The 24,886-nt window shown below is 47.1% G+C and overlaps 1 protein-coding gene across 1 annotated transcript in view; it reads right to left on the bottom strand.

The window, feature by feature from the left end:
* VTCN1 (V-set domain containing T cell activation inhibitor 1) overlaps positions 1 to 22,221 on the bottom strand; it is a 62,680-nt gene extending 40,459 nt beyond the window's left edge. Inside the window, exon 1 of the mRNA XM_060625580.3 lies at positions 21,697 to 22,221. Within this exon, the coding sequence (XP_060481563.1) occupies positions 21,697 to 21,728 (32 nt within the window). The 5' untranslated portion in view covers positions 21,729 to 22,221. The remainder of the gene's footprint in view (positions 1 to 21,696) is intronic.
* Between the last annotated feature and the right edge of the window lie 2,665 nt (positions 22,222 to 24,886).

The following is a 24,886-nucleotide window of genomic DNA, read 5'->3' as shown; positions in this document are numbered from 1 at the left end:
GTCAGTTAAGTGTTTGACTTCAGTTCGGGTCATGATCTCACAGTTCGTGAGTTTGAGCCCCATGTCGGGCTCTGTGCTGACAGTGCTTGGATCTTCTTGGCCCTCTTTCTGGGCCTCCCCCACTCAAGCTCTCTCTCTCTCTCTCTCAAAAATAAATAAATATTTAAAAAAATTTTTTTGAACTTGTGGATACTTTATCCCATTTCTTGCCCCATTTTCTGGCCCCCTACCTCCATGTTTCATCTATTCTAAATGAATTTGGGCCTCTAAAGATCCCAGGCTGTTTCTTGCCTTTGTGTTTTGTTCATGCTGTTTTTCCAGGTCTTAGAACGTGGTAGGAATTTAATAAATGTTTGTTGAGTAAATGTTTCGCCTTAGAGAATGCATCCCCCAGAGTATCTAGCACATAGTACTTAAAAGTTATTGAATTAATGGATAAGTCAAAGACTAAGGGAAACTAACACAGTCTTCACTTTTGAGGCGCCTTTTATGGGAGAAGTGATCGTTTATATTCCTCTCTAAAGGAAAATAATCTTTTAAAAAATTACAGCATATGTAATCTTGCTGGTGCCATGCATTCTAGCACAATGCTTTTTGGAGGGCTCAAAAAAGCAGAAGACCTAGTTGGCCAGGGTCACGAAGCAAACCTGGAATTAACTGATAATAGCTGTGCTTGATCACTTATTCACCTTGGGTCCTTTTAGTCATTTCTCTCCACAGATGATTTACAAAATATACACGCCCCTCTAAGCCAAAAGGAAATTTTCAGGGAACGAAAATATAAATTTCCAGCCATAGAAACAAAAGAGGTTTTAAAAACATAAAAAAGAGGGTAGGACACACCATGACCAAAATGAGAAAATGTAATACGTATCTAATCAGAGGTAGAGAATGAGAGAGGGGCACTATCCAAAGAGAAAAAGACCGAGTATTTTTTAGTATGCAGGAAAGATCCCAATTTTTCAGATTCAGGAAGGCCAGTGTATCTCAAGTAGGGTAAGTAAAAAGAAAACTACAAGACACTTCATAGCGCAACTGATGAACAAAGACTGAAAAGATCTTAAAGGCGGTAAAAGACAAATTACCTAGAAAGGAATGACAAACTAATAGCTTGCTTTCCAAAGTAACAAGGGATGCCAGAAAAATGATGGGATTGTATCTTCAAAGTCCTAAGAGAAAAGGAAATGCGAGGTATGAAGTATAGCTCGAGTGCCCAGCAGGTATCACAGACACAGATACGCCATGGAGGGAATGTGGTACCCAACGTGAACACTTCCTGCACAATCAACAGACTATTAGATGATGCCTCCAAAAACTTAAAAGTAAGATTTATACCTTCACAGCAGGGTAGAATCAGTCTTAATGGGCATCCAGAGAATTTGCTTCAGGCAATATTGAACATGTTAGAGAAACAAGTGACAGACAAAGCTTCGCTGTCCAGGGGTCCAAGCTATCAGAACTTCAAGAGATGGGCCAAAGCAAGCTTTTTTGGGCAGCCCTGGGCTATTCATTAGGCCCACGAAGCGTGGCCTTATGGCCTTAGCCCAGCAGGAATGGCAACCTGTCCCTCCCAGCCCCGACCAACACTCACAAAAGGACCAGAGATCAAAGTTAAGTTTCAGTGGACTTTACAATCAGGAAAACTGGAAGGAAGTGTTTTTAATGTTAACTTGTGTATACTTTTTTTTTTGTTGTTTTAAAGTTTAGTGGTTTTCGTACGTGAATTACCTGGTGGTTGGTGAGGCATTAGGGGGCAACACTACCATCTTTTTAATGCTCTGAATGGGAGGGAGAAATATTTGAAGGCCAACGTCAGACCTACCTTCTTCATTTGGTGCCTTTCTTCATGATATATATAACACCTGTAGAACAGTGCCTGGCAGGTAGCAAGTGCACTAAAAAGGCTGCATCCCTTTCCTTTAAGGCCCATGTGAAGAACCAGGGTGACTGTGGGTAGACAGTGTGCTGTTTTCCAGGCCAAAGGGGTGGAGGGTGGAGCTAGGAGAGGAAGGTCTCCTGTGGAGACACTTAGATTCTGTCAGGGACTGAGAATCCTGCCAGGCCTGGGAGAAATGCGTCCCCGGTTTTCCCTTGGTCTAGAAATGGATGGGCTTTGTTTCTCACTAGCCTGGATACAAAGGATAATTCCAGTGCCCCTAAAGCTGCACCAGCCACATCAACCTTGACTTAGATTTCAGAAGTCAGGGTCAGAAACTAGTTTTGTTGGGTTCATATTTACAATGGTTTCTTAGTTTCTCAGCTCTTTCTAGGCATATTTTACCCAAACCGAGGACAGAAACAGTGTCTCACATTGCAGTCAAATGTGACCATTCCAGTGGCCACAGAGTTGAGAAACCCAGGATGACCATGGATGTGGCAACACAGATGGGGGTGCCCAGAAGACAAGAGGTAGGAATGACTGGGGATGCTGGAACTATCTCCCTCTGGCCAGTTTCCCTGCTACCACGGTCTCCCAGAGGATGTTGCCACGGCCTGCCATACGAGTCACAATCTAACAGGGTGGGGGATACCCTGGGCATGAAATGCTGCTTCATTGCTCTGAAATGGTCTCTGGTTACAAGGGCGATCTTTCTAAAAATGGGAAATGGGATTGGGTGGGTGTGAGAGGTCTGAAAGAGGTAGTTTCCATTCCTGACTGCTTGAATTCCTGGCCTATTCCAATGGCTGGGATGTGCAATGGGTAAGATCACTAAAGCTACAACAGGCCTGTGGACTTGTAGCCAGGGCAGGGTTCTCGTGGCGTGGAGAGTGGATTGCACCTGTTTGGACAGTTGGAGAGGGCGTCTCTAGGGCCGAGGGCTCAGCAGCGTAAACTTCAGTTGAGACCCTAACAGATCACAGCTCCCTTTTCCTCTTGCCTTAGCACCACGAGCGGAGCAAGCTCATTCTTAGACGTGTTCAGTATTTTCCTTACAGTTTTGTAAAGTCGTGTTTGGGTGGGAGGTGGGGGCTGGGAAAGTGCAATGAGCTATTTATTGCAAAGGGAGGGAGAGAATTGGATGGTGGATAAAATGCAGAGAAGGTAGGAGAAGGTAGCTTTAGTGGACAGGGCCCCTTCTATTCCCTCTCCACCCCTAAAATCTGGGGCTGTGTTCGTGCAGATGTCTTCTATATGGGCACTGATACCATGGAGCTGAGAGCAACAAGGAGACGCATCTGAGTGGCACTGGCCCCCCAACCGGTCCTGTCTCTACAATGCCTCCAGGCAGATTCAGAGAGGATTACTATTTTTAGATGTGGCTGCCAAGATTTCTGGGCCTCCTTTCAAACCCTTAAGAAAGGATCCTTCCCCTATCCACTTTAACCAATTATACGGTATTACCCCAAATGTGTAATGTTATCATTTCTCCAGGTACTGGAGTAACCAGGGGGCAACTCCGTAGCCTTTGTGCTGAAGCATGAAGTTCCCAGGAAGACACCACATTCTTTGAGCTCACTTGTAAGCCAGACAGCCTCCTCATTCTTTTGTGTATGGCCTAACTCTGGATGGTGCTTGAGGGAAAACGGTGGCAATGTGTATCAGAAGTTATCTCGGTGTCCTCATTGTCCCTGGTACATGTTTCTATCCCAATGCCCATCCCATCATATATATCAAGTGTATAAGGGATCTGTTTATACATTTGTGTCTCCTTTGGTCTCCTCTAAACTTCTCAGTAACGGGCAGTATATCTTTCTGTATGCGTGTAATTGGATGTTAAGTTTAACGTTTCAGCTGAGGTTCTAAGATACAGTAGACGCTGCATACCAAAGCAAGATACCACAGCACTATGCAGATTTTTAAAAGGGGATCTTTGACAACCACTTCCAGAAATCTTAGCCGCCTCAGTCAGGTGAAGGATTTAAAAGGGGCTCAGTGTAGGGAGAGAAGTTGCGTGAGGTAATTTCTGAGGCTATAACTCCTCCCCAATGCACAAAGCACAAAGTTGGGGTGCAGCGGTGAAACACCCACTAGAACCGAAATCATACTTCAGGGATTTAATGTGGTCTAGAACAGCTCAGTGAGTGAGACAGAGACAGGGGTTCAGGTTGGGGGAGATGGAACACCGAGCTGAATTTGGGGGTCATTACCCTTTCACGAGGCAAGGAATATGTGAGTTTTTGCAGTGGGCCTGATACCCTAGAGCTGTGAGTCCTCACCACAAGCAATACGTGGGAGAGGACACCGGAGCGCTGAGAGTCATGTGAGAAGTGCGCCTGCCATGAACCAGGGCCCAAGGAGGCATCAGCCATCTGAAGGAGAGGCCAAGTTTTCATGACAGCTTTCAGAAGGTTTGGATGGAACTAGAGGGTATCATGTTAAGTGAAATAAGCCCGTCAGAGAAAGACAGATATCCTATGATTTCACTCATATGTGGAATTTGAGAAACAAAACAGATAGCATAGGAGAAGAGAAAGGAAAATAAGATAAAAACAGAGAGGGGGGAAAACCATAAGAGACTCTTAAGTACACAGAACAAGCTGAGGGTTGCTGGTGGGGTGTTGGGTGAGGGGATGGGCTAGACGGGTGATGGGCATTGAGGAAGGCACGTGTTGGGATGAGCACTGGGTGTCATACGTAAGAGATGAATCACTGGGTTCTACTCCTGAAGCCAAGACTGCACTGTGTGTTAACTAACTTGAATTAAAAAAAAAAAGGTTTGTCATGTATTTCCCTACTGAATGCACTTCAAATGGTCAGAGAGAGATAAAAATAAAATTGCGCTTTGATTATAAATTATTAACCTGCTGGTCATGCTGAATCAATGTATCAGTCACATTTATTCCCCTGAGTGTCAGACATAGTGCCTGACTAATCCTAGGCATTCGATAAATACCGAACTGAGCTGATCTGATTTTGGAATGTATCCTTCTTCTACTGAACCAAAACATGTCCACGAGGCAGCCCAATGGAATGGCGGTCCATATTTTTATTTCAGGGTTATCTCTCCTTAAAGATTTTACATGAATAATTAAAATTAGCAGCTAAATATAAACACGCATTTAGAAATCAGCTCTTAATTATTATCCATAAATATTGTCTAGCTCGAGGGACAGGATCTTATTATAACCTATATAAAGCCCAAATATCTTGTGGTCCAGTTTTTGACAATGTCACAAAGAAATACTGACCCAATGGAAAAGCTTCACTGAAACCATTGGACATGTAGGAAAACATCAAAAGGCATTACATGGACAGTGCACGGCAAAACTTCTTAAAAAAAAAAAAGAAGAAAGACACCCTCTTTTGCAAGTTCTGTCCTTCTTATTGGCTTCCCAAACTTTTCCTTCTTGAAAGTTCCCCAAAACTCTCTCTGAGGTCTACTCCCTGGTCTCTTCTCCCTCATAGCTTTCTATCTATTCTCACCAGCAAATCCTCTCTCCTCTCTCTTCCACCTTCATCAGTTTTGCCTGTGTGGCTTACTCCACTGAATTCATAATTATGAGCTGGAGGGTGGGGAGACTTAGCAGAAAACACCAAGATTCTCCTGAGGGGTTGGGTAGAGAAGGAATAGGCTGTGAATATTCCACTGTTTTCTCTGTCCATATAAGAGACTCGCAGAGGGCAGCTCTAGGAATATGGCAGACAACTGACCCTCTGTTTTACTACCTCTTGGGCTTTCTCCACGCCACAGTCCCTCCTATCTTTAGCTTGATAATTAAGTGAAACCCTATAAGAAATTTAGCCCTTTGGTTTTGTTACTGATTAAAATGTATAGTACAATATTTTATCTCATTAATCACTGTCTAGTGTACCTGAGTGTAAATGAGTATATTAGTGACTTTACTGAGAGTAGGGTTGGATGAGAAATTAAGAAGGAAACTAAGACATGAAAAAGAAAGCCTCAACAACAGGGAAATGTGGGAACATTAGATATAAAATTTGCCATTTTCGGGGCACTTGGTTGACTCAATCGGTTAAGCGTCCAACTTTGGTTCAGGTCATGATCTCGCAATTTGTGAGTTTGAGCCCCGCGTCGGGCTCTGTGCTGACGGCTCAGAGCCTGGAGCCTGCTTCGGATTCCATATCTCCCTCTCTCTCTGCCCCTCCCCTGCTCACGTTCTGCCTCTCTCTTTCTTTCTCTCTCAAAAATAAATAAACATTAAAAAATATTTCCATTTTCTTTTTCAAAATGGTGGCAAAGGGTTAGTACTGGTCCTGGAAAAGTCCTATGTAGCCACTATTATTTTGGGAAGTCTAGATGGCTGGTAGGAGTGTGAGTTGGTGCACACTTTAGGGTGAGGAGAAGGGGGACAGCGTCTTCACATGCATCAGAAGGCATACGGTGTACATTGTGAGTTTCCATCCTGTAATTCTTTCTAAGAACTCGTTATAAAGAACCAACAGGTTCTTTAGATGCATTTCCAAGGATGGTAACTATACTGTTGGTTAGGGGCCCCTGCGTGGCTCAGTCAGTTAAGCATCCGATTTCAGTTCAGGTCATGATCTCACAGTTTGTGAGTTTGAGCCTGGCATTGGGCTCTGCGCTGACAGCTCAGAGCCTGGAGCCTGCTTCAGCTTCTGTGCTTCCCTCTCTCTCTGCACCTCCCCTGCTTGTGCTCTGTCTCTCTCTCTCTCAAAAATAAATAAACATTTAAAAAAAATTAAAAAAACCCCAACGGGATGGATTTCCAAGGATAGTAACTATAGTGTTGGTTAAAATTAGGATAGTAATTGTGGGCAAATCATTAAAAACACCCACATGTCCAAGAACAGAGAAGTGAACAAGAGAATTAAGGTTCATTATAGAGGCAGTACTATGCAGTGGTAAAGAATCACACTTCCCAAGAATATTTATTTATATGAAAAATGTTCACAAAACCAGTATGTAGAAAGTAGTTTCTAAAATAATATGCACTGTAGGGTATCACTTATTAAACACAGATACCAAGAAAAAAGACTGGAAGAACATAATAATGGTGGGTATCCCTCGGTTAGGGATGATAGAGATTTTGATAATTTTTTTCTTTTGTGCTTTTCTGCATTTTCCAAGTTTCCACACTAATCCCACATTACATTTGTAGAGCAAATAAGGGAAACACATTTTGCAAGAGAAAACACTAATTTCTTTAGGTTTGACCTGTCTTTTAGATGGTGGGCGAGCAGGCATCTTTCAAAGTGATGCTCTCAGGAAGCAGTTCCAACAGTTTCCTGGGTCAGCTGTTGCACTTTCAGAGGCAGAGCCAGGACCCAGCGAACATGTGCTAGAAGTTATACATAACCGGTCTGCCTTCCTTTATGTGAGCAGACATGTTCTTCATAACACAATAGGCTGTTCACAGCTGCCCTGCATGATGGTTCGAGAACAGCCTCAGCTCTAGGAAGCCCAGCTGGGCAGCACCAGGAGCCCCCAGAATTTTCAGAAAAATGAAAAACCCTTCCTTCATAGTTTGACACCTTTTGGGAATGCCAATGAAAGCCCACCATCCTGCAACTCACTTTTCTACAGTTGTACTTGCCTTAAGGGTAGGAAACTGGGAAGCTAGCAGGATCCTTTACACATATTAAACATTCTCTTACAGTCCCCATTTTTTCTGCCTCTGAAAATTAGCATTTACATCTTTATTAGAATAAATGGAATATGTTGGGGTCAGTATTAGGGAAACTATAATTACCTCTTTGCTAATTTGAGCATTTTGTTGATCTAGGAATTTGCCTATGAGAAAATGTCAACCTGGAAATATGAGAAAACAGCCAGATTTATCTTTTTTTCAGTTTTGGTCATGGTCAAAAGCTTTCAAAGTTTTGGGATTTGTTTGTGTTTTTTTTTTTCCTTTTAAAGATTTTATTTTTAAGTAGTCTCTAAACCCAATGTGGGGCTTGAACCCACAACCCCAAGATCAAGAGTCGTGCGCTCCACTGACTGAGCCAGCCAGGTACCACAACACTTTCAAAATTTTAGTCTTCTCTTAGAGTTTGAGCACAGTTAAGAAGTTTGGGGGGACCTCTTTAAGGAAAAGGTCCTTCTGGTACCTCAAGAGAACCAAGAAGCTTATAGGTTTGCAAAATCAAAACACCTCCTTCTTATACCAATATCCCTTTTTGCTAACACTTAGAGTTTTACTTCTAAGGGCTTTTAAAGAAAGGCAGTGGCATTTAGGGTTTTTCACAGAGGCTCCTGGGGAGCTGGGCTCCAGAGCTCTTGACAGAGTACAGCCATCAAGCTCTTGGACCTAAAGGGATTGGCCTCATAAGGTCCAACTTGCCACCAGCGGGCCACCCCAACTTCCCTAGCTCCTCCAACCACCTAATCTTAGTATTAAAATAAAATAAATTTCTTTCTAAACTAGGAAAGGATATAGACTTTGGAGGCAGACAGATCTACACTCTATTTTCAATTCCCTTTGTATATATTATATTCAACAGTTGTGACAATGGATAAGCGGTGAAATTTATGATCCCTTGCAGAAAGTGTAAGTAATGGGCTTCACAGAGTCCTGCCATTAACCAATGGCTTCCTGACCTCATCATTTCTCCTCATTCATTTGAAGATCATTCTCAAAAGTGACTTGATCTCATCTGCTCATTTTGCACGTCTTCTAATCTTCCCCCCAAGTATCCACCTTCACTTTCTCCTAGCACTCTCAGCCTTAATTTACTCAGCTGCAAAGTGGGAGGATAAAACCCAACATCTCCAGTTGTTGAGGTTAAATCCAGCTCATGCTGATCTCTCCAGATGCCACTCTGTTCCCTGCTCTGCCTTTCCCCTTGTCTTCCCATCTTGCACCACCTCGTAGGCCTTGCACTTCCCCTGAATGTTCTTTCCACTTCTCCTTGCTTCGCTAATTCCCACTCAGCAGCCACCTCCTTCAAAAAGTCTCTCTGACCATGCACCATAATCACTACCATCAACGCTGGGCTAGAAGTTGATTCCAAAGCATTCTGAAAGTGGCCTGCAGTGGCACTTTGCTTACTCTCTTATAACTGTGTGTTTACTTATCCGTCTCCTGATACACGACTATAATCCTAGGATCTCTGTTGCCAGGTACAAAGTAGATGATCAAATAACTATTTGTTAAATTCATCAATAATGTATGTGGAACTTGTGGAACTGTATTGATACACAGGAAGAACCCAACATTGGAGGCCATGATTAAAGGTTGTGGGGCTTCTCATAGGGTGATCCCATGAGAAGGCCAACACTAGAATTGACATAAGTTGCTGTCTGAGAGATCCAGAACGTGGGGCTACATTCCTGATATGCACAGACTCTTTGAAGGTGGACCCAAAGGGAAATGGACAATAGGACATGTATGACCATTGCTTTTAATCCTTCTGTTTTTTTTTTTAAGTTTACTTATCTGAGAGAGAGAGAGAAAGAGAGAGAGAGAGAGAGAGCAAGTACGGGAGAGGCAGAGAGAGGAGAGAGAGAATCCCACGCAAGCTCTGTGCCGTCCGTGCAGAGTCCGATGCAGGGCTTGAACTCACGAACCATGAGATCATGACCTGAGCTGAAATTGCAGGCTTAACTGACTGAGCCACCCAGGCACCTCTGACCTTCTGCTTGTTTTAAAGTTCATGGTGTATGGGTCTTGTGTTTTTTTTTTTTTTAATTCTCTTCTTGAAATGGGTGAGACAGCTTCTCAATTAAAGATGTAGACATGTCAAGCAATGCAAGAGATGCCTTAGGGCAGTTTTGGGAGGTCCATTTATTGTCATTACTTAACAGGAGAAATTAAGCAAGTGACTGGCATAAGATTACCCAATATAAGTTTGGAAAGGGAAGTCAAGTCAGGACCCCCAGCTTCCAAATCCCACCCTCTTCCAATCTACCACGAAGCAGGAGAGAAGTAGCAATGCCCACACCCCTTCCCGTTGCTCTCAGAGCTCTCCGAATGCTAGTAAGACTATTTGACTTTTATGGGGAGAAGACAAAAGAGATATGAGGGCCTGCAAGATGATGTGGCCTGTTCAAGCCTTATCCGTGTGTGCTCTTTGGGCGAGCCTGGGTCAAAGGCTTTGTTTTCACTTATATCATGAGAAATCAAAAAGGCTTGTTGTTACCCTTCCTGGCAATTGAATGTTTGTAGCCATGCCCCTGACAGGCTAAGGATTTCCTTTGTAAGGATGCTCACTCTAGATAGTTGTCTTCCACCACAGGACACAAAACTGTCAGGGGACCATTCAATGTCATTAGTCCCAGCAAGCCACGATTCACAACTTTGATTAACGCTATGCTGTCCTAAGAAAGCAACACCCTATCCTTCAACTCTCATCTTCTACTTCCCACAGAGCCTTAGATAGTGCCTACCAATGCCTAACACCTGTTAGGTGACCAGAGGGGCTGACAGATGTCAAAATACCTAGTCCTTCCACAGAGGGTCAGTCACAGGTGGCCGTTAGGTAGCATATGAACGACAGAGAAGCCTGTTAGAGGCTCTCTCATGGAAAGAATTCCAGACAGTGGCATGGTGTGGGGGGCAGTGGAAGCACCGGGGGATCTAGTCCTGGCCAAGCCCCTGTCTCACTCTACTCTACCTGAATCTACCCCATCCAACAATTTCATTCTCTGTCATGGACATTTGGCTCCAGTGCCTGGAGAACAACAAACTCACATTGGCTATGTGCCCACGTTCTTTATAGAGCGTGTGTGAGATGCTCCCTGAGGCACCGGCAGCCAGGGCTGAGTCTCTTCTCTGCATCCAGATGTGCTTAACTCACCTCACTGGTGTAAGCAGATTAGATGAACACCTATGAACTGGGATGATGATAAAACCCGGAAACGATGAACTAATTAATAATTATAATAATGAGAGGGCAGTCAAAATAATACCCATGTTTATTTAGTATCTGTCATTTGAGGAATATGGCATGAGCCATTGATGTCACCTCATGGATCCTCCCTACCCTTTAGGAGGGAGAGAAGGGCAGGAGTCAGTTACAAAAAAAGCTTATTTGGAAGAAGGTTCATCAAGGAAGAGCTTGACTGTATAAGGGGAATATCTGAAAAAATATGACTTTGGCTTTCAAAGGCGGGCAGGCATTCCCTGGAAGGAAAACCCCATCCTGCTCTTTTTCTCCCGTGCTTTTGCTCAGGCCCGGCTGCTGCTTGCACACTCCCACCTTCTTGCACTTTTTTTCTATTCATGACTGCCGTTCTCAATTACCCTGGCCCATAGTTTCCCAAAGTGTGTCTGGTGTTTATTAATAAGTATTATTTTAAAAAGGATTACATTTTCATAACCTTGGGTCAATCGCAATCAAACAGATTTCTCTACCGTTAGGACGTGAAGATGCTAATATGCCTAAGTGAATGTCCCAGAGGAACACATATGAGGATGAACCATTTGAAATTGCCATTTCCATAGGGCAAAAGCCATTGAACATTGGCAATTTCATATGGTCCAACCTAATAATATTCAGCACTTCCAAACTTGCTCGACTGCAGGACTCTTCCAGGAAAAATTTTGTTGCAGCGTCAGTGCCCTTTAGACTCATTTGGGGAACCACGGTCTTAGGTACTTAAATACAGAGATTATTAGGGGCTTGAATCAAGCATGTTGCTTGGACCCCATGATGCTCAGACGTGACCAGATAATGGTCCAGGGGAGTGAGAAGACAGATGGGGGGATTCTGACAGGCATTAGGGCTATTTCCGGGAAGTATGGCCCAATATGGCCATCCTCCTATCTAGCACTTGCTAGTACACAACTTACCCTATCATCCTTATGGGACTTCATCCCAACCCTGAAGCTTACGCCAGCCCCTTTAAAGGACAATTGTCCCTATGCCATTATATTTTGTTCCTGGGCCCTAAGACTTTTTAGCAGAGTAGAGCCAGTCATCAAATATAGGACATGGGGGCACCTGGGTGGCTCAGTGGGTTAAGCATCTGACTTTGGCTCAGGTCATGATCTCATGGTTCCATGGGTTCGAGCCCCACGTCGGGCTCTGTGCTGACAGCTCAGAGCCTGGAGCCTGCTTCGGATTCTGTGTCTGCCTCTCTCTCTGCCCTTCCCCCACTTGTGCTCTGTCTCTCAAAAATAAATGTTAAAATTTTTTTTTTTTTTTTAATATAGAAAATGAATGAAAGTCCTCATACCGGAGGCAGGTTTCCCAGAGGAAGATCCTGGTGGTTTCCAGTTGTGTGGGGGCAGCAGAGGGATGGCTACCCTCAGACTAGGCCCAGGCTTGGAGAAGCAGAGGTAACCCCAGGAGACCATACCAGTGCCACAGGGGAAGGAGGGTGGGAAGCACGGGTGGGGGTTGGGGAATCAGGAGAGTGTAGTACCATGGAAACCGAGAGAAGAAATCATGAAGTAGGTAGTGGGACATCTGTGTCGAATGCCGCTGTGAAAGTACAGAGAGGTCAACATCAGGTTTGGCAGGGACAGGAGCAATACCTTGGTATAGTGGGGACAAAACTGTGTCCTGCAGTAAGGATCTGCTAAGCGCTTTATATGATTTCATTCACATAATTCTCACAGTCTTATTATGCAGATTCTAGTATCATCCTCATTTTACAGATGCAGGGCCCAGGTACCGGGAGGACAAAGAACCCGCCCAAGGCCACATGGCTGGAAGGTGGCAGAGCTGGGATTGCACGCAGGCAGCCTGGCTCCAGTCTGCGCTAGGAACCACATCATACTCCCTCTCTGATGCCGCAGATCTCATCAGCAACCCCAGACAGCTCTTTCGACAAGTTTGCCGAGCAGGGAAAAGAGACATGGGGCGAGAGCTGGAGAGTCTGTGAGGTGAGAGAGGGTTTTCCCTTTAAGATAGCAATGCGCTGATGGGGACAGGGATGACAGAGGAGCCGAGGGGAGACCGAGGATGTTGGCTGGCGGAGGTGTTCTTGAGCAGGTGAGAGCAGAGAAAAAGGGCGCGGATGAGTGTAGCAGGTAGTTTTGGGAGTGAAAAGATAAAGGATACCTGTCTGCTGGCTCCTATTTTCTCAGTGAAGGATAAAGCAAGATAATCATCTGAGACTGGGGAGGGGAGGGCTTACAAGAGGATTGAAGAGAAGAGAGGTAGGAAATGGCCATTTCAGGTGAGGGTGGCAGAGAGCACAATGAGGAGTCCATAGGAAGCTAAAAGAGACAATTCAATACTTTAAATTTTATGGATGCTCTCTCCCTTTCTCAAATCTTTCATGGTTTTTAGTGTATGAAATTTTTCATTCTAAACCTGCCGAAAAAGAAAGAGGGGAAACCGTCTGCCCTTTCTCCCATTACTGCTGTGCTGGGAGCAGTAGGAATACATTTGGAAGTGATGGGCCAGTAAATCTGAAACGTTTCAGGCAGATGGTTTGGGATTGCGGAAAGCTAACATAAAGAGAAATATAACCTGGGTTTCTTACCTGCAGAAACTTCATGTTTTTCCCTTTGTTTTCATCAAGGCCCACCTGTCCCTCTTTAGAACATTTCTTAAGGAGAAATGTGGAATGATAAATGAGCCCAGGTGAAATTTATCTCTGTCCAGATGAAATCCTTGTGCTTTCCCTGAGGAACCACGGAGTCCAGAGAGAACGCTAATACAGGGCTTCTGGAACTTGAGCTCACGTCGACATCACCCGGATGGCTTATTAAAACACATTGCAGGGGCGCCTGGGTGGCTCAGTCGGTTAAGCGTCCGACTTCGGCTCAGGTCACGATCTCGCGGTCCGTGAGTTCGAGCCCTGCGTCAGGCTCTGGGCTGATGGCTCAGAGCGTGGAGCCTGTTTCCGATTCTGTGTCTCCCTCTCTCTCTGCCCCTCCCCCGTTCATGCTCTGTCTCTCTCTGTCTCAAAAATAAATAAACGTTAAAAAAAAAATTAAAAAAAAAAACACATTGCAGGGCGCCTGGGTGGCTCAGTCGGTTAAGCGTCTGACTTTGGTTCTGAGGGTCATGATCTCGCAGTTCATGAGTTCGAGCCCTGTGTCGGGCTCTGTGCTGAGTGCTTGGAGCCCGGAGCCTGCTTCGGATACCTGTGTCTCCCTCTCTCTCTGCCCCTTCCCTGCTTCTCTCTCAAAAATAAACACTTTAAAAAATGAAAAAAACAAAAACAAACCACAACACATTGCTGGGCCTCACCTCAGGTTGTGATTCAGTAGGTCTGGGGGATTGGTAAGGGGGGGTTGTGTGTGATAATTTGCATTTCTAACAGGCCCAGGTGATGTCACCTCTGCCGTCAGGATACTGAACCCTGAGTATCATGGGGTATGTTGCCACCTCAGGGGGCCAGGGATTTTTCCCGGATCTCACAGAACAGGGACTAGAAAAGAAAGTGTTTCCAGTTGACTGAAATCCTAGAACAATTCAGACACTGAGGTCCCTTAAACCCAGCTGCTACTGTCAGACTTGCCATTCGGCTCCCTATCTCCAAATCACTTAATTATTCTGTGAAAACAGTGGGAGGGAATAACTGAGATAACTCATACACCCAACCAACCGTTAACCCAAGCAAGGTGCTGCTTGGAAACTTTCACGTGCATTAACTCATTTGGTCTTGACAACAACTCTCTGACATAGCTTCTGTTATGAATCCCAATTTACCGAGGAGGAAGTGAAGACACAGAGAGGTTCAGTAACGTACTTGAGGTCCCTCGAGCGAGGGAGTGGAGGGCTGGAATATGAACACAGGTCAGACGAATTCCAGTACCAACATTTATCTCCACATCTTCCTATGTCAAAGGTAAATATGGAGGAAGCTTTGGTCTCTCAGGTCTAGGGACCTTGCTGTTTGGTCAGTCGTGGCTGGCTGGGGTCCAACGGAGTTTTCAGCTAGGGACACTGGACAATATAGGCTTATTGTTGTACCCATGTTTTAAAAACTGCATGACCCATGGGCAAGTTGCACAATTTATTAGCTTGGCAATAAAATGAGGGGGTGTACTGTCTGAATTGTCAAGCTCTGAGAGTATGTAATTCTCACTGAGTTTCAGTCACTTCTTCCTCCTGAGCTCACTCGCCTAGAGCAGCTACTCAAAACAACACAAACCAGGGGCCAACAGTCCACAGGCTCCTGCCTGTTTGGAGGAAGCTCCTTCCTCGGCGGTTAAGAACCCCGGCAGTCACTTGCCCCTGAGGATGTGAGTTTTGCCAGTGAGGAGCTGGGGTTTTTTAAGTGGCGCGAGATGAGGCAGAGCTGAGTAGAAAGACACTTCCCTGGTAACAGTCGGCATAGAGGTCTAAGTGGGAACAAGCTGGTTCCTGCCATTGGCTAGCTGGGGGACACTGAGCAAATCTTCTTGCCTCAACACTGGCATCTTTGAAATGGAGATAATCAGGACTGTGGGGTGGGTTAGCTAATTAACCATTACTTAGTGCTTGGTCAGCTCTCCATAGCTCCAGCTGCTCCCTGAAGGTTGTGGCTCCTGATGTCAACAGTGCCTCATCAGGAAGATGTAGATGCTGAGCTTGTATACCCAAGGGTCTCCCAACTCACCTTGTCTGCTTTCATGCTTGATACTGGGAAAGCCAGACATATATTCTAAACCGTAGTCATCCTCAGGTTGAGAGAAGGATTACGTGTCAGACTCATAGACAACAAAGTGAGGTGGGCTGGATTTTTTTTTTTTTTTTCAGAACGAGATTCTAGAAAACTGAATATTCTCCAGAGTGTTGTTAGAGTTAACTGTCCTTAAGAGACCCCGGTGGCAATTTATCCAAGTGTAGTCTCCCTAGAACACCTATTTAAGGGATGGGAGAGCCAGTGGCGTCACGGAGTTGAGGTTAACAAGTTCTTATGGAGAGCCGGTCACGGACCGAGCATTGTAGAGTGACAACTAATGACTCTAGCGATAGCTAACATTTATAGAGTTCTTAGGATGTGCCAGGCACATAATCATCACGTGTCATCCCCATGGCACTAGGAGTTAGGTACTACTGTCACCCCGTTTTAGAACGAGGGAAATTGAGGCTCACAGAAGAGAAGTGTCCAAGGTGGCAGGAGGATTTGAATCCAGGCAGTCTGATTCCAGAGCCCCGCCGTGTAGCCATGGTGTCACACATGGTGGTGCCCCCACACAACAGTGAACAAGGTGAAGGCCAGACCCTCGAGGGGCTAAAACCCTACTGAGGGAGACAGATGGGCGCCAGGAACAGAAATTCATCAACATGGACAACCGCAAACATAAAAGGGGCAGTTAACAGCAGCTAGAAAGATCCAGGAAGACTTCGAAGTGGAAACGCCATGTGAGCTGAACGGAAAGACAGGGGCAGCAACACAGGTGCCACCTGTTTAAGTCTTTCTTCCGATGTGCAGTTTATCTCGTTTTCTAACTTCCTGTCCTGTCCACGGGGATGGGCCCTGAAGGCCCCCAGACCTTAGATTTTGTAGGTTCAGAGGGTCTGAAAGTTGGGCAGATCTCCTATCTCAGTGGGGTTTCAAGTGTCAGCATGGCCTGTGCTGAGATCCTCCCCAAGCCAGACCTTTCATGATTTTCTCATCGGGCGAACTTCCATTGTGTTGCCAAGCGCTGTTTTCCCTGGCCACTAAGGTCCGGTAGGTCTGAGCCAGCCACCAGCTTGAAAACTCAGGGACAGTGGGAAACGAAACCTCCAGAGCGAAGCCCCTTGAGCTGCTTTTGTTCTGGTTTCCCTTATTTTCTGTTTCATGTGCCTTCTTCTGGTAAAAAGATTCCTGCTACTTCTCCACCCAGTAACTTCCTTCCTTGGACATGTCTTCGTCACTCTCATTGTTGCTGGTGATTTCCCCCAGTCTTAGAGGCTCCAAAGAGTTGACTTCAGAGAGAAGGGTCAGAATAGGACAGATGAAGAATCTAGGGAAAAAGAAGGAAGGAAAGAAGGGAGGGAGGGAGGGAGAGAAGGTTGGTGGGGAGGAAAGCGGAATAACAATTTGAAATCTGTGCCAACTGGGCCTCACTTCTGCTACAGTTGTGTCTCTGCTTTCTGGAAAGAGAGCTACCAGGTGTCATAGCAATCTGATGTTCTCTGCTGACCGTGCACACTCAGAGCACCCGTGAGCCCTTCTTCAGGCTCGACTCAGAGGGTCCCTGCCCCTGCTTGACCTCATCTGCATGCAGGATCTACTTGGAAGCCTGCCCACTTCATTTTCTGGGCAAAGCCATGTGAGTTTCACTTAAATGCTGCATAGGCCATATTTTTATCTGGATTGGATCTCTCTGTCAGTGCCAGACTTTACTGAGCCTGAATGACACCACTTCCAGCCCTGGGACCTCTATGAAACTTTGCTCTGTTGACATCCCTGAGACTTGTCCATCCTGGTCTCTTCCTACCTCTTCCACTGTGTACTCGCAGCTCTTTCTTTGACTCATCTTCCTTTGCCCACCCATAAAAGTTAGTTTTCTTTAGCTCACTTCTTTAGCTGGCTCCTTGCCCTCTCTCTCTCTCTCTACGTGTTCTCCTTAGAAGGAATCCCAGGTGACCATTCCCTCAACTGCTCTCCAACTGCTATCTCCAGCCCTCACTTCTCCCAGTTTCATGCCTTCTGCTGCCTGTTGAGCATCTCCAACTGGAGGTTCCAGAGGGCCCTCAAATTCAACATGTACCAGAGTGAAACAACTCTCATCTCTCCTCGCTCTTCTCCAACTCACTCTGTGCGATCCAGAAACGTGGGGCTCATGCCCGGCTCCGCCCTTTGCCTCATCTACTCCTACTCTGTACTACCCTACCTGCCCCTCCATTCATTTTTCATATATTACTGATTTTAAGTTCTAAATGTGTCTGGAATTGATTTTCCCCTCCAGATCCCAGCCATCATTCTCCACTTCAGGTCTTCGTTATCCCTTATACTTCTGACAGCAATGGCTTCCCCAGTTTCTCCTGGCCTCCAGGCTCACTGCCCTCATATCCATCCTCTATGCTGCCTCTGGAATAACCCACCCAAGATGAAAACCACCATGATTCCCCCTGCTTGAGAGCCTTCATTGGCTTCTCATCACAACAACAAACTTTGAGCCTGACAGATAAGACCCACCATGACCTGGCCCTGCCTCTCCTGCTTCATCCCAGTACCCCCTGCCTCATGCTTCTTACTCTGATGATGAGAGGAGAGTAGCTGGTTCGTGAGTTCTATTGTATTGTATTGTATTGTATTGTATTGTATTGTATTGTATTCTATTCTATTCTATTCTATTCTTTCCTCTGCACAGAGTGTCCTTCCTACCCTTCTTCACCAGGATCACACTAACTCATCCTTCAAGGCTTTGCCCAGCCATCACCTGGCTCAGGAGACCTTCCCTAAGGCCTCAGATTAAGGAAATGCTGCTGTTACACACTGCCTTATTGTCTCATGGCTTATGAACAGCATACTGGAATTATCTGTTTGGGAGTCTTTCTTCTCCATTAGGCTACAATCTCATCAATGTCTTAGCCGCCTTTGACCCAGTGCCTAGTCTGATGCACACAGAAGGTATTGAGTTAATGTTGTTGACCATAACATAACCCCTTTGAGCAGGGGCCATGACCTTTCTACCCTTGAACTCCTAGCAGGTACTGCACAAATGCTCCATAGGCAAATGCTGTGCCCACTGTCAGCTACAATGGGAGGAGGGGAGAAAAATTTTGATCACACAACACTGAAATAGACCAAGGTCAGGTTCAGCAGAAACTGCATATTGGTATTCCATCCCTGAGTGGCATCCATTTTTGAGCATGAGATTTGAAGGTATTAAGCTCCCTGGTAATTATTTAAGAGAGAAATCCACCGGGTCTGTGGAGGTTGGCAGGCCCTCTCTTACACTCCCCCACATCACCAACGGTCATGATCGCCTCAATAAAAGGAATTATTATGAATTAAGAAAATTATGGCAAAGAAAGTGTGTTCGTTAGGGCCAAGGGTGGGATGAGTTCTCCAGCCCCTGCTTCCCACTGAGCCTGCCCACTGGTGCTCTTCCTGGTGGCCTCTTGGCACAAAAGATCTGCTCTTGTGACTTGTCATGGCCTTTGCAATTGCAGAGCATGAATAGCTAATGAGGCATGCTGGGGCCAACAAGAGGAGCCTCTGTTGATTCCCTTGGGTCTCTAAAGGGTGGGGGAACATGCATTTTGAACACCCACCTCCTGCTAATCCTCCAGCAAAACCAGTCAGGCTGGTTGTAATGTATTATTAGAAAGCCCACACATCCATCCTTGGAACAACAGACCCACTTGTTGCTAGAGGAGTGTTTCACATCTATGGAACCAGAACGGAGGAATGGGGGTGGAGGAGGGAGAGCTGGGACAGGCAAGGCGAGGCGAGTCTGAGGGGAGGGTGGAGTGGGGGCAAGCACGGCCCAGAGGAGACAGCTTGGGGTTCAGAGTTAGGTAGAGTGGATTTAAATGCTGCCCTGCCTCCTGCACACTGTGTCGCCTTGAGCACATGGCTGAACTTCTCTGAGGTGATAATGAACTCTCACAGGCTCAGATGAGAATTAAAGGACTTCTGTAAGGCACCTAGCCCAGGGCGTGGAGATAGAAGGTGCTGGCAAAACACCAGTTCCTCTGATGTAGGTGCTTCCTGGGACATTCTTGCAGGGCAGAAAAGCCTGAAGGGAAGCTCTCCACTACCTGCTCCTTCCCCTGGGAGTAAGGCATGGGGAGGTGAGTGCTGTCTGACAGCCTTGTTGACCACACAGAGCCCGCCCCCCAACCCCCCCTCCCCCTCCTACTGCAGGACTGGCTATTCCAGAAGGACCCAAGTGAGGGGGCTATCATTTTTTTTAAAGGAAAGAATTTTCTTTTTTTCTTTCCTAAATTTTTTACAATGTTTATTTATTATTGAGAGAGACAGAGACAGAGACACAGAGTGCGAGCAAGGGAGAGGCAGAGAGAGGAGGAGACACAGACTCCGAAGCAGGCTCCAGGCTCCAAGCTCCAAGCTGTCAGCAGAGACCCCAACGCGGGGCTCGAACTCATGAGCAGTGAGATCATGACCTGAGCCGAAGTTGGATGCTCAACCGCTCAACCAACTGAGCCACCCAGGCACCCCTAAGGGAAAGAATTTTCTAGGCTGCCGCTGGGAAGTAACATTCTCTCAGTCTCTTCACAAACTTCCTTGTTAATTTGAGCTTTCCTTTCCTCCCTCCCTCCCTCCTTTTCCTTTCTCTAAAAAAAAACACCTAGAAATCAGAGGATTGGTCTCTCCAACGACCCCTAGAGTCCTCGTGTACCAGTCTTCCCATCTTCCTAAACACCATCATGAGTTATGAGGGACATAGAATCATCAACCCTTTCAGGAAAACCCTTCCTTCACTTTCCAGCTCTTTCTTTCCAGAAAGGGAAGTGACGTTCTGAGGGAAAAAGAGGCAACTAGAGGTAGCTAAGTGAGAGGAGGAAATGTGAGGGGTGGGCTTTCTTTTTTCCTCGTGAACCCTGCTCCTCCTCTCAGCTCTGGGCCTTCCATCCTGTCAGCTCTACGTGCCTACTGCATTTTATACTTCCCTCTCATGCCTCCCTACTCTTTCTTTCAATTAAAAAAATTTTTTAATGTTTATTTATTTTTGAGTGGGAGAGCAAGACAGAGACAGAGTGCAAGTGCAGAAGGGGCAGAGAAAGAGGAAGACACGGAATTCGAAGCAGGCTCCAGGCTCTGAGCTGTCAACACAGAGCCCTACGCTGGACTCAAACCCATGAGCCATGAGATCATGACTTGAGCTGAAGTGGGATGCTTAACTGACTTCATGACCTGAGCTGAAGTCGGAGGTTTAACTGACTGAGCCACCCAGGTGCCCCTTCCCTTTTCTTTCTTTCTTTCTTTCTTTCTTTCTTTCTTTCTTCCTTCCTTCCCTTCTTCCTTCCTTCCTTCCTTCCTTCCTTCCTTCCTTCCTTCTTCCCTTCCCTTTCTTTCTTTCTTTCTTTTTCTTTCTTTCTCTCTCTCTCCCTTCCTTCCTTCCTTCCCTTCTTCCTTCCTTCCCTTCTTCCTTCCTTCCCTTCTTCCTTCCTTCCCTTCTTCCTTCCTTCCCTTCTTCCTTCCTTCCTTCCTTCTTCCCTTCTCTTTCTTTCTTCCTTCCTTCCTTCCTTTCTTCCTTCCTTCCCTTCTTCCTTCCTTCCCTTCTTCCTTCCTTCCTTCCTTCCTTCCTTCCTTCCTTCCTTCTTCCCTTCTCTTTCTTCCTTCCTTCCTTCCTTCCTTCCCTTCCTCCTTCCCCTTCTTCCTTCCTTCCTTTTCTTTCTTTCTTTCTTTCTTTCTTTCTTTCTTTCTTTCTTTCTCCTTCCCTACTCTGCCCCAGTCCCCAGGATGGGCAGATCCGGGCCTTAGCAAAGGCCTGCTTTCTCAGCAGCAGCATCTCAGGTCTCATCTCCTGGGAACCCCCATGACAACTAGGGACCCCATCCTACAACTGGGAGTGGAGGAGGGGTGTTGGTGTGGTTTACTCAGCAGTACTGGGAAGTCACGCCCACAGAGAAGGGTCACAGCATGCTTGCCTGCCTCATCCTGGGGACCGGATAGTGTATATAGCACCTTCACATCCCATCCAGCATCAGTCACTGGCTCCCTGCCATCCCAGCAAGCAGCCCCACACAGCCCTGCTCGGTGCCCCACAAGAGCCTTGATGTCTCTGTGGAGCTCTCGGCCCGATGCATACAAGCCTTGATCCAGAGCCCTCCATGGCAGAAAACCAGCCTCACCCCGAATGGGTGCCCTGAGTGGCTGGGGCGTGATGTTAAGTCAAGTCCAGTTAGGCTCCCGCCAGCACAGTGCTAGAGCAGATAAGGGTATAGGTGGAGTCCCGTGGGACAGCCCAGCTGTCGTCAGCACTCCCCAGACACCTCACCCCTGTCCCCTTCACCAGGAAGGAAGGAGAAGAGCACACTACCTCCAGAAGATGGTCTGCCCCAGGGAGGCCATGGCCGGGGGAGCGCCCCTTCCCGCGCGTGTAGGGAGCCGGGTGCGTGGAGCTGCCGCCGCCCTCCCGGTGCCGTGACTCACAGCAGGCTCTAGCGCGCCGGCCTTAAATAGTGTGCTCAGGCCGGGAGTGGTGCGTGCGGCCCGGGCGGCTCAGGTATGAGGAAACAGCGCTGCTGGGCAGAAGTCCCTGCAGGCACACAGGCTGCCCGCACCCAGCCAGCCGGGGAGGCCATGCACGCAGGGTTGCTTTCCAGGCCTTGACCCGGTGAGCGGGTGACAGGGGAAAGCTTCCCAGGCCCCCCGCTTCAGGGCTTGTGTTCAGCACACGTCTTTTCCTCCTGATGCTGGAAGGGAGCACTGGGCATGGAGATTTAATCTCCAAAGAAGAAAGGGACTGGAACAGCTCAAAGTGACTGGGCTCTCCCAGGACACTGGGAGGCTGGAGTTCTTATTGCTGGGGGCAGCCAGTGCTCAGACAGAGGCCCGTCACCACCAGTGGGGTCTCTCGAGGGAGATTCATGCCGAGGGACCTCAGAAAAGCTGAGGTCGGAAGGACGAGGGCGCTGAGCTTGTCACTGAGGACTGAGCTCACCTTGGGCCCCTGAGACAGCCCAGCTGGGCGGGCTGACCCCTTCAGGCTCCCTCTCGGTGAAAGGGTGAGAGGGCCTGCCCTGTCGGCCTCACAAAGGACCCTGACTGGCATTGCACCGAAGCTTATTGCCGAGTGGGTGAGAAAAACCGATCTCTGACATTGTGCCCAGCACTCCGATTTCCAAGGAGACGGCAAGTTCTTAAAGGCAGAAGCTCTTTCTCGTGCTCTCTTCGTATTGTGCCATCCATCCCCTCCACACCCTGGAGGAGTGCCCTGGAGAGTAAACATCCACTGACTGGCTGACCGGTTCACCAGCTACTGCTTGGCCGACTGTGTTTACTTCAGGGTAAAGCACCCCAGGATTTCACCAGCATGGAGTATGCCCGGGAAGGAAGGGAGAACCAGGTGGTGGCAGAAAGACAAGAGAGAGTGTCACTTAACAGCGGAGAGAACTTTAAAGTCACCCAGAGCCAAGTCCTGGGTTTGGTTTTTTTTTTTTTTAATGTTTATTTATTTATTTTTAGTGATCTCTATACCCAACGTGGGGCTTGAACTCACGACCCCGAGATCAAGAGTCTCATGCTCTTCTGACTGAGCCAGCCAGGTACCCCCACATCCCCAGGTTCTTAATTAATCACACAACCCGGGACAAATGACCTTTCTTCAAGGCATCTCTCACTGGACTGGAGTGAGGAGTCCATGAGAGGGGGTCCAGGCGCCTTCCCAGAGTAAGTAAACCAATGAAACGGTTCTTCCCAGGTCTGGGAGGCTGGGCTAAGTGGGTGCGGTGGTTTCTATAGCTCCTGTACATCTGGCCCCACCCCAGAGGCACAAGGTTTCTGCCCAACTCCTCAAAAAGCCTTAAAAAGAGCAGTCTCACCTCAAACACCCTGGAGCAGGGCCACTGAGTCTGTGTCCTTCAGTGAGGTAATCACTGCAGGATGGGTTAAGACGGCCCTGGAGGAAAAACCGGGCCAACCTCCCGGAGGGTGACATTTAGTGACCAATGGACAGCTTCTGTTGGGGGGCTGGCTAGAGGCCAGGGCAGACCCCAGCAGGCAGGGGTCCAGAGCTAAGAGCATTCTGTGGCCTCTGAAGAAGTAGACAGACATTGCTCTGGTTCTGACTCTGAAGCCTGAAGAGCAACACGTGGAAAACAATGGAAAGATCTTTGCAAAGCGACCGACCGATATCACAAAATGGTAGAACAACATGAACTTGTGGGTGTGCATGTGTGTGAGAGAAAGAGAGAGAGAGAGAGAGAGACAGAGACAGAGACAGAGAGAGACAGGGATTTAGAGACATTGAGCTCTCCAGGATTTGAGAGCCTCTCTTGACATTTTCTTCTCTGAGAAATGCCTCTCACTCTGTCCCGTGCCCAGGCCATCTCTGTTCCCTTCTCCCATAAGTGGCCTCTGCCTTCTCTTCTCCCAGCACACCTGTTGCCTGCGTGACCTCCGCTGTCCTCTGCTTCAACGGCCCCTCTGTCTGAACATTTCATTACCTGTATCCCCACACCTCCTGTGTGAACTCCAGCCCCACACATCCAGCTGCTTCGTGGGCCATCTCCACTCACTGTTCTACAGGGACCATGGACATGTCCGACCTGGAATGCACCATCTTCTCTCTCCAACCCCACTGCTCCTCCTGAGTTCTACCTCTTGGAGAGGGGCAGCATCACATGCCAGACGGCCAAGTGAGAAACCTGAAAGTCACCCTCTACTCTCTTCCTTCAGTCCCTCCCGCCACATAACCCCCAGAACTCCTGATTCTTCCTCCTTGTATTTGTTTGCTCAGGTTGCCACAGCAAAGTACTATAGGTGGGGTGGCTTAACAGAAATTTATTCTCACATGATTCTGGACGCTGGAAGTCTAAGACACTGTTATCAGCAGGACTGGTTTCTTCTGAGGCTTCTCTCCTTGGTTTGTGGATGGCTGTCTTCTCCCTGTGCCTTCACATGGTCTTCTTCCTATGTGTCTCTGTGTCCCGGTCTCATAAGCACAACAATCATACAGGAGTAGAGCTCCTCCTAATGACCTTTAACTTAATCGTATCTTTAAAGACCTCAGGGCACCTGGGTGCCTCAGTTGGTTGAGTGTCCAACTCTTGATTCTGGCTCAGGTCATGATGTCACGGTTCCAGAGAGTGTGTCAGGCCCCGTGCTGAGCATGGAGCCTGCTTAAGATTCTCTCTCTCTCCCTCCGCCCCTCCCCTGTTTGTACACGAGTGATCGCACTCTCTCTCAAACAACAACAACAACAACAACAACAACAACAACAAAAGCCTTCTCTCTAAACACAGTCACATTCTGAGGTACCAGAACTTCACACATGAATTTTTTTACAGGAGGACACAATTCAGCCCATGACATTTCTTTCTGGCTCTCAAATCCACCTCCTTCTCTCTGTCCCCCAGTAGTATTACCCAGATTCAGTCCCTCATAATTTCCCATTTGAAGGGAATTTTAAACAGTCTCTTGTGTCCCTGTCCTGCCCCCCGACTGCCCGTATATGTGCGGATCTACCCACCTCGGCTACAACGATCTTTCTAAGATGCAAATCCAAC

The sequence above is a fragment of the Panthera onca genome, chromosome C1 (assembly GCF_046562875.1).
Source record: "Panthera onca isolate mPanOnc1 chromosome C1, mPanOnc1 haplotype 2, whole genome shotgun sequence".
Lineage (NCBI taxonomy): Eukaryota > Metazoa > Chordata > Mammalia > Carnivora > Felidae > Panthera > Panthera onca.
Note: the sequence above shows the minus strand (reverse complement) of the source record. Positions and strands in the feature narration are given on the sequence as shown.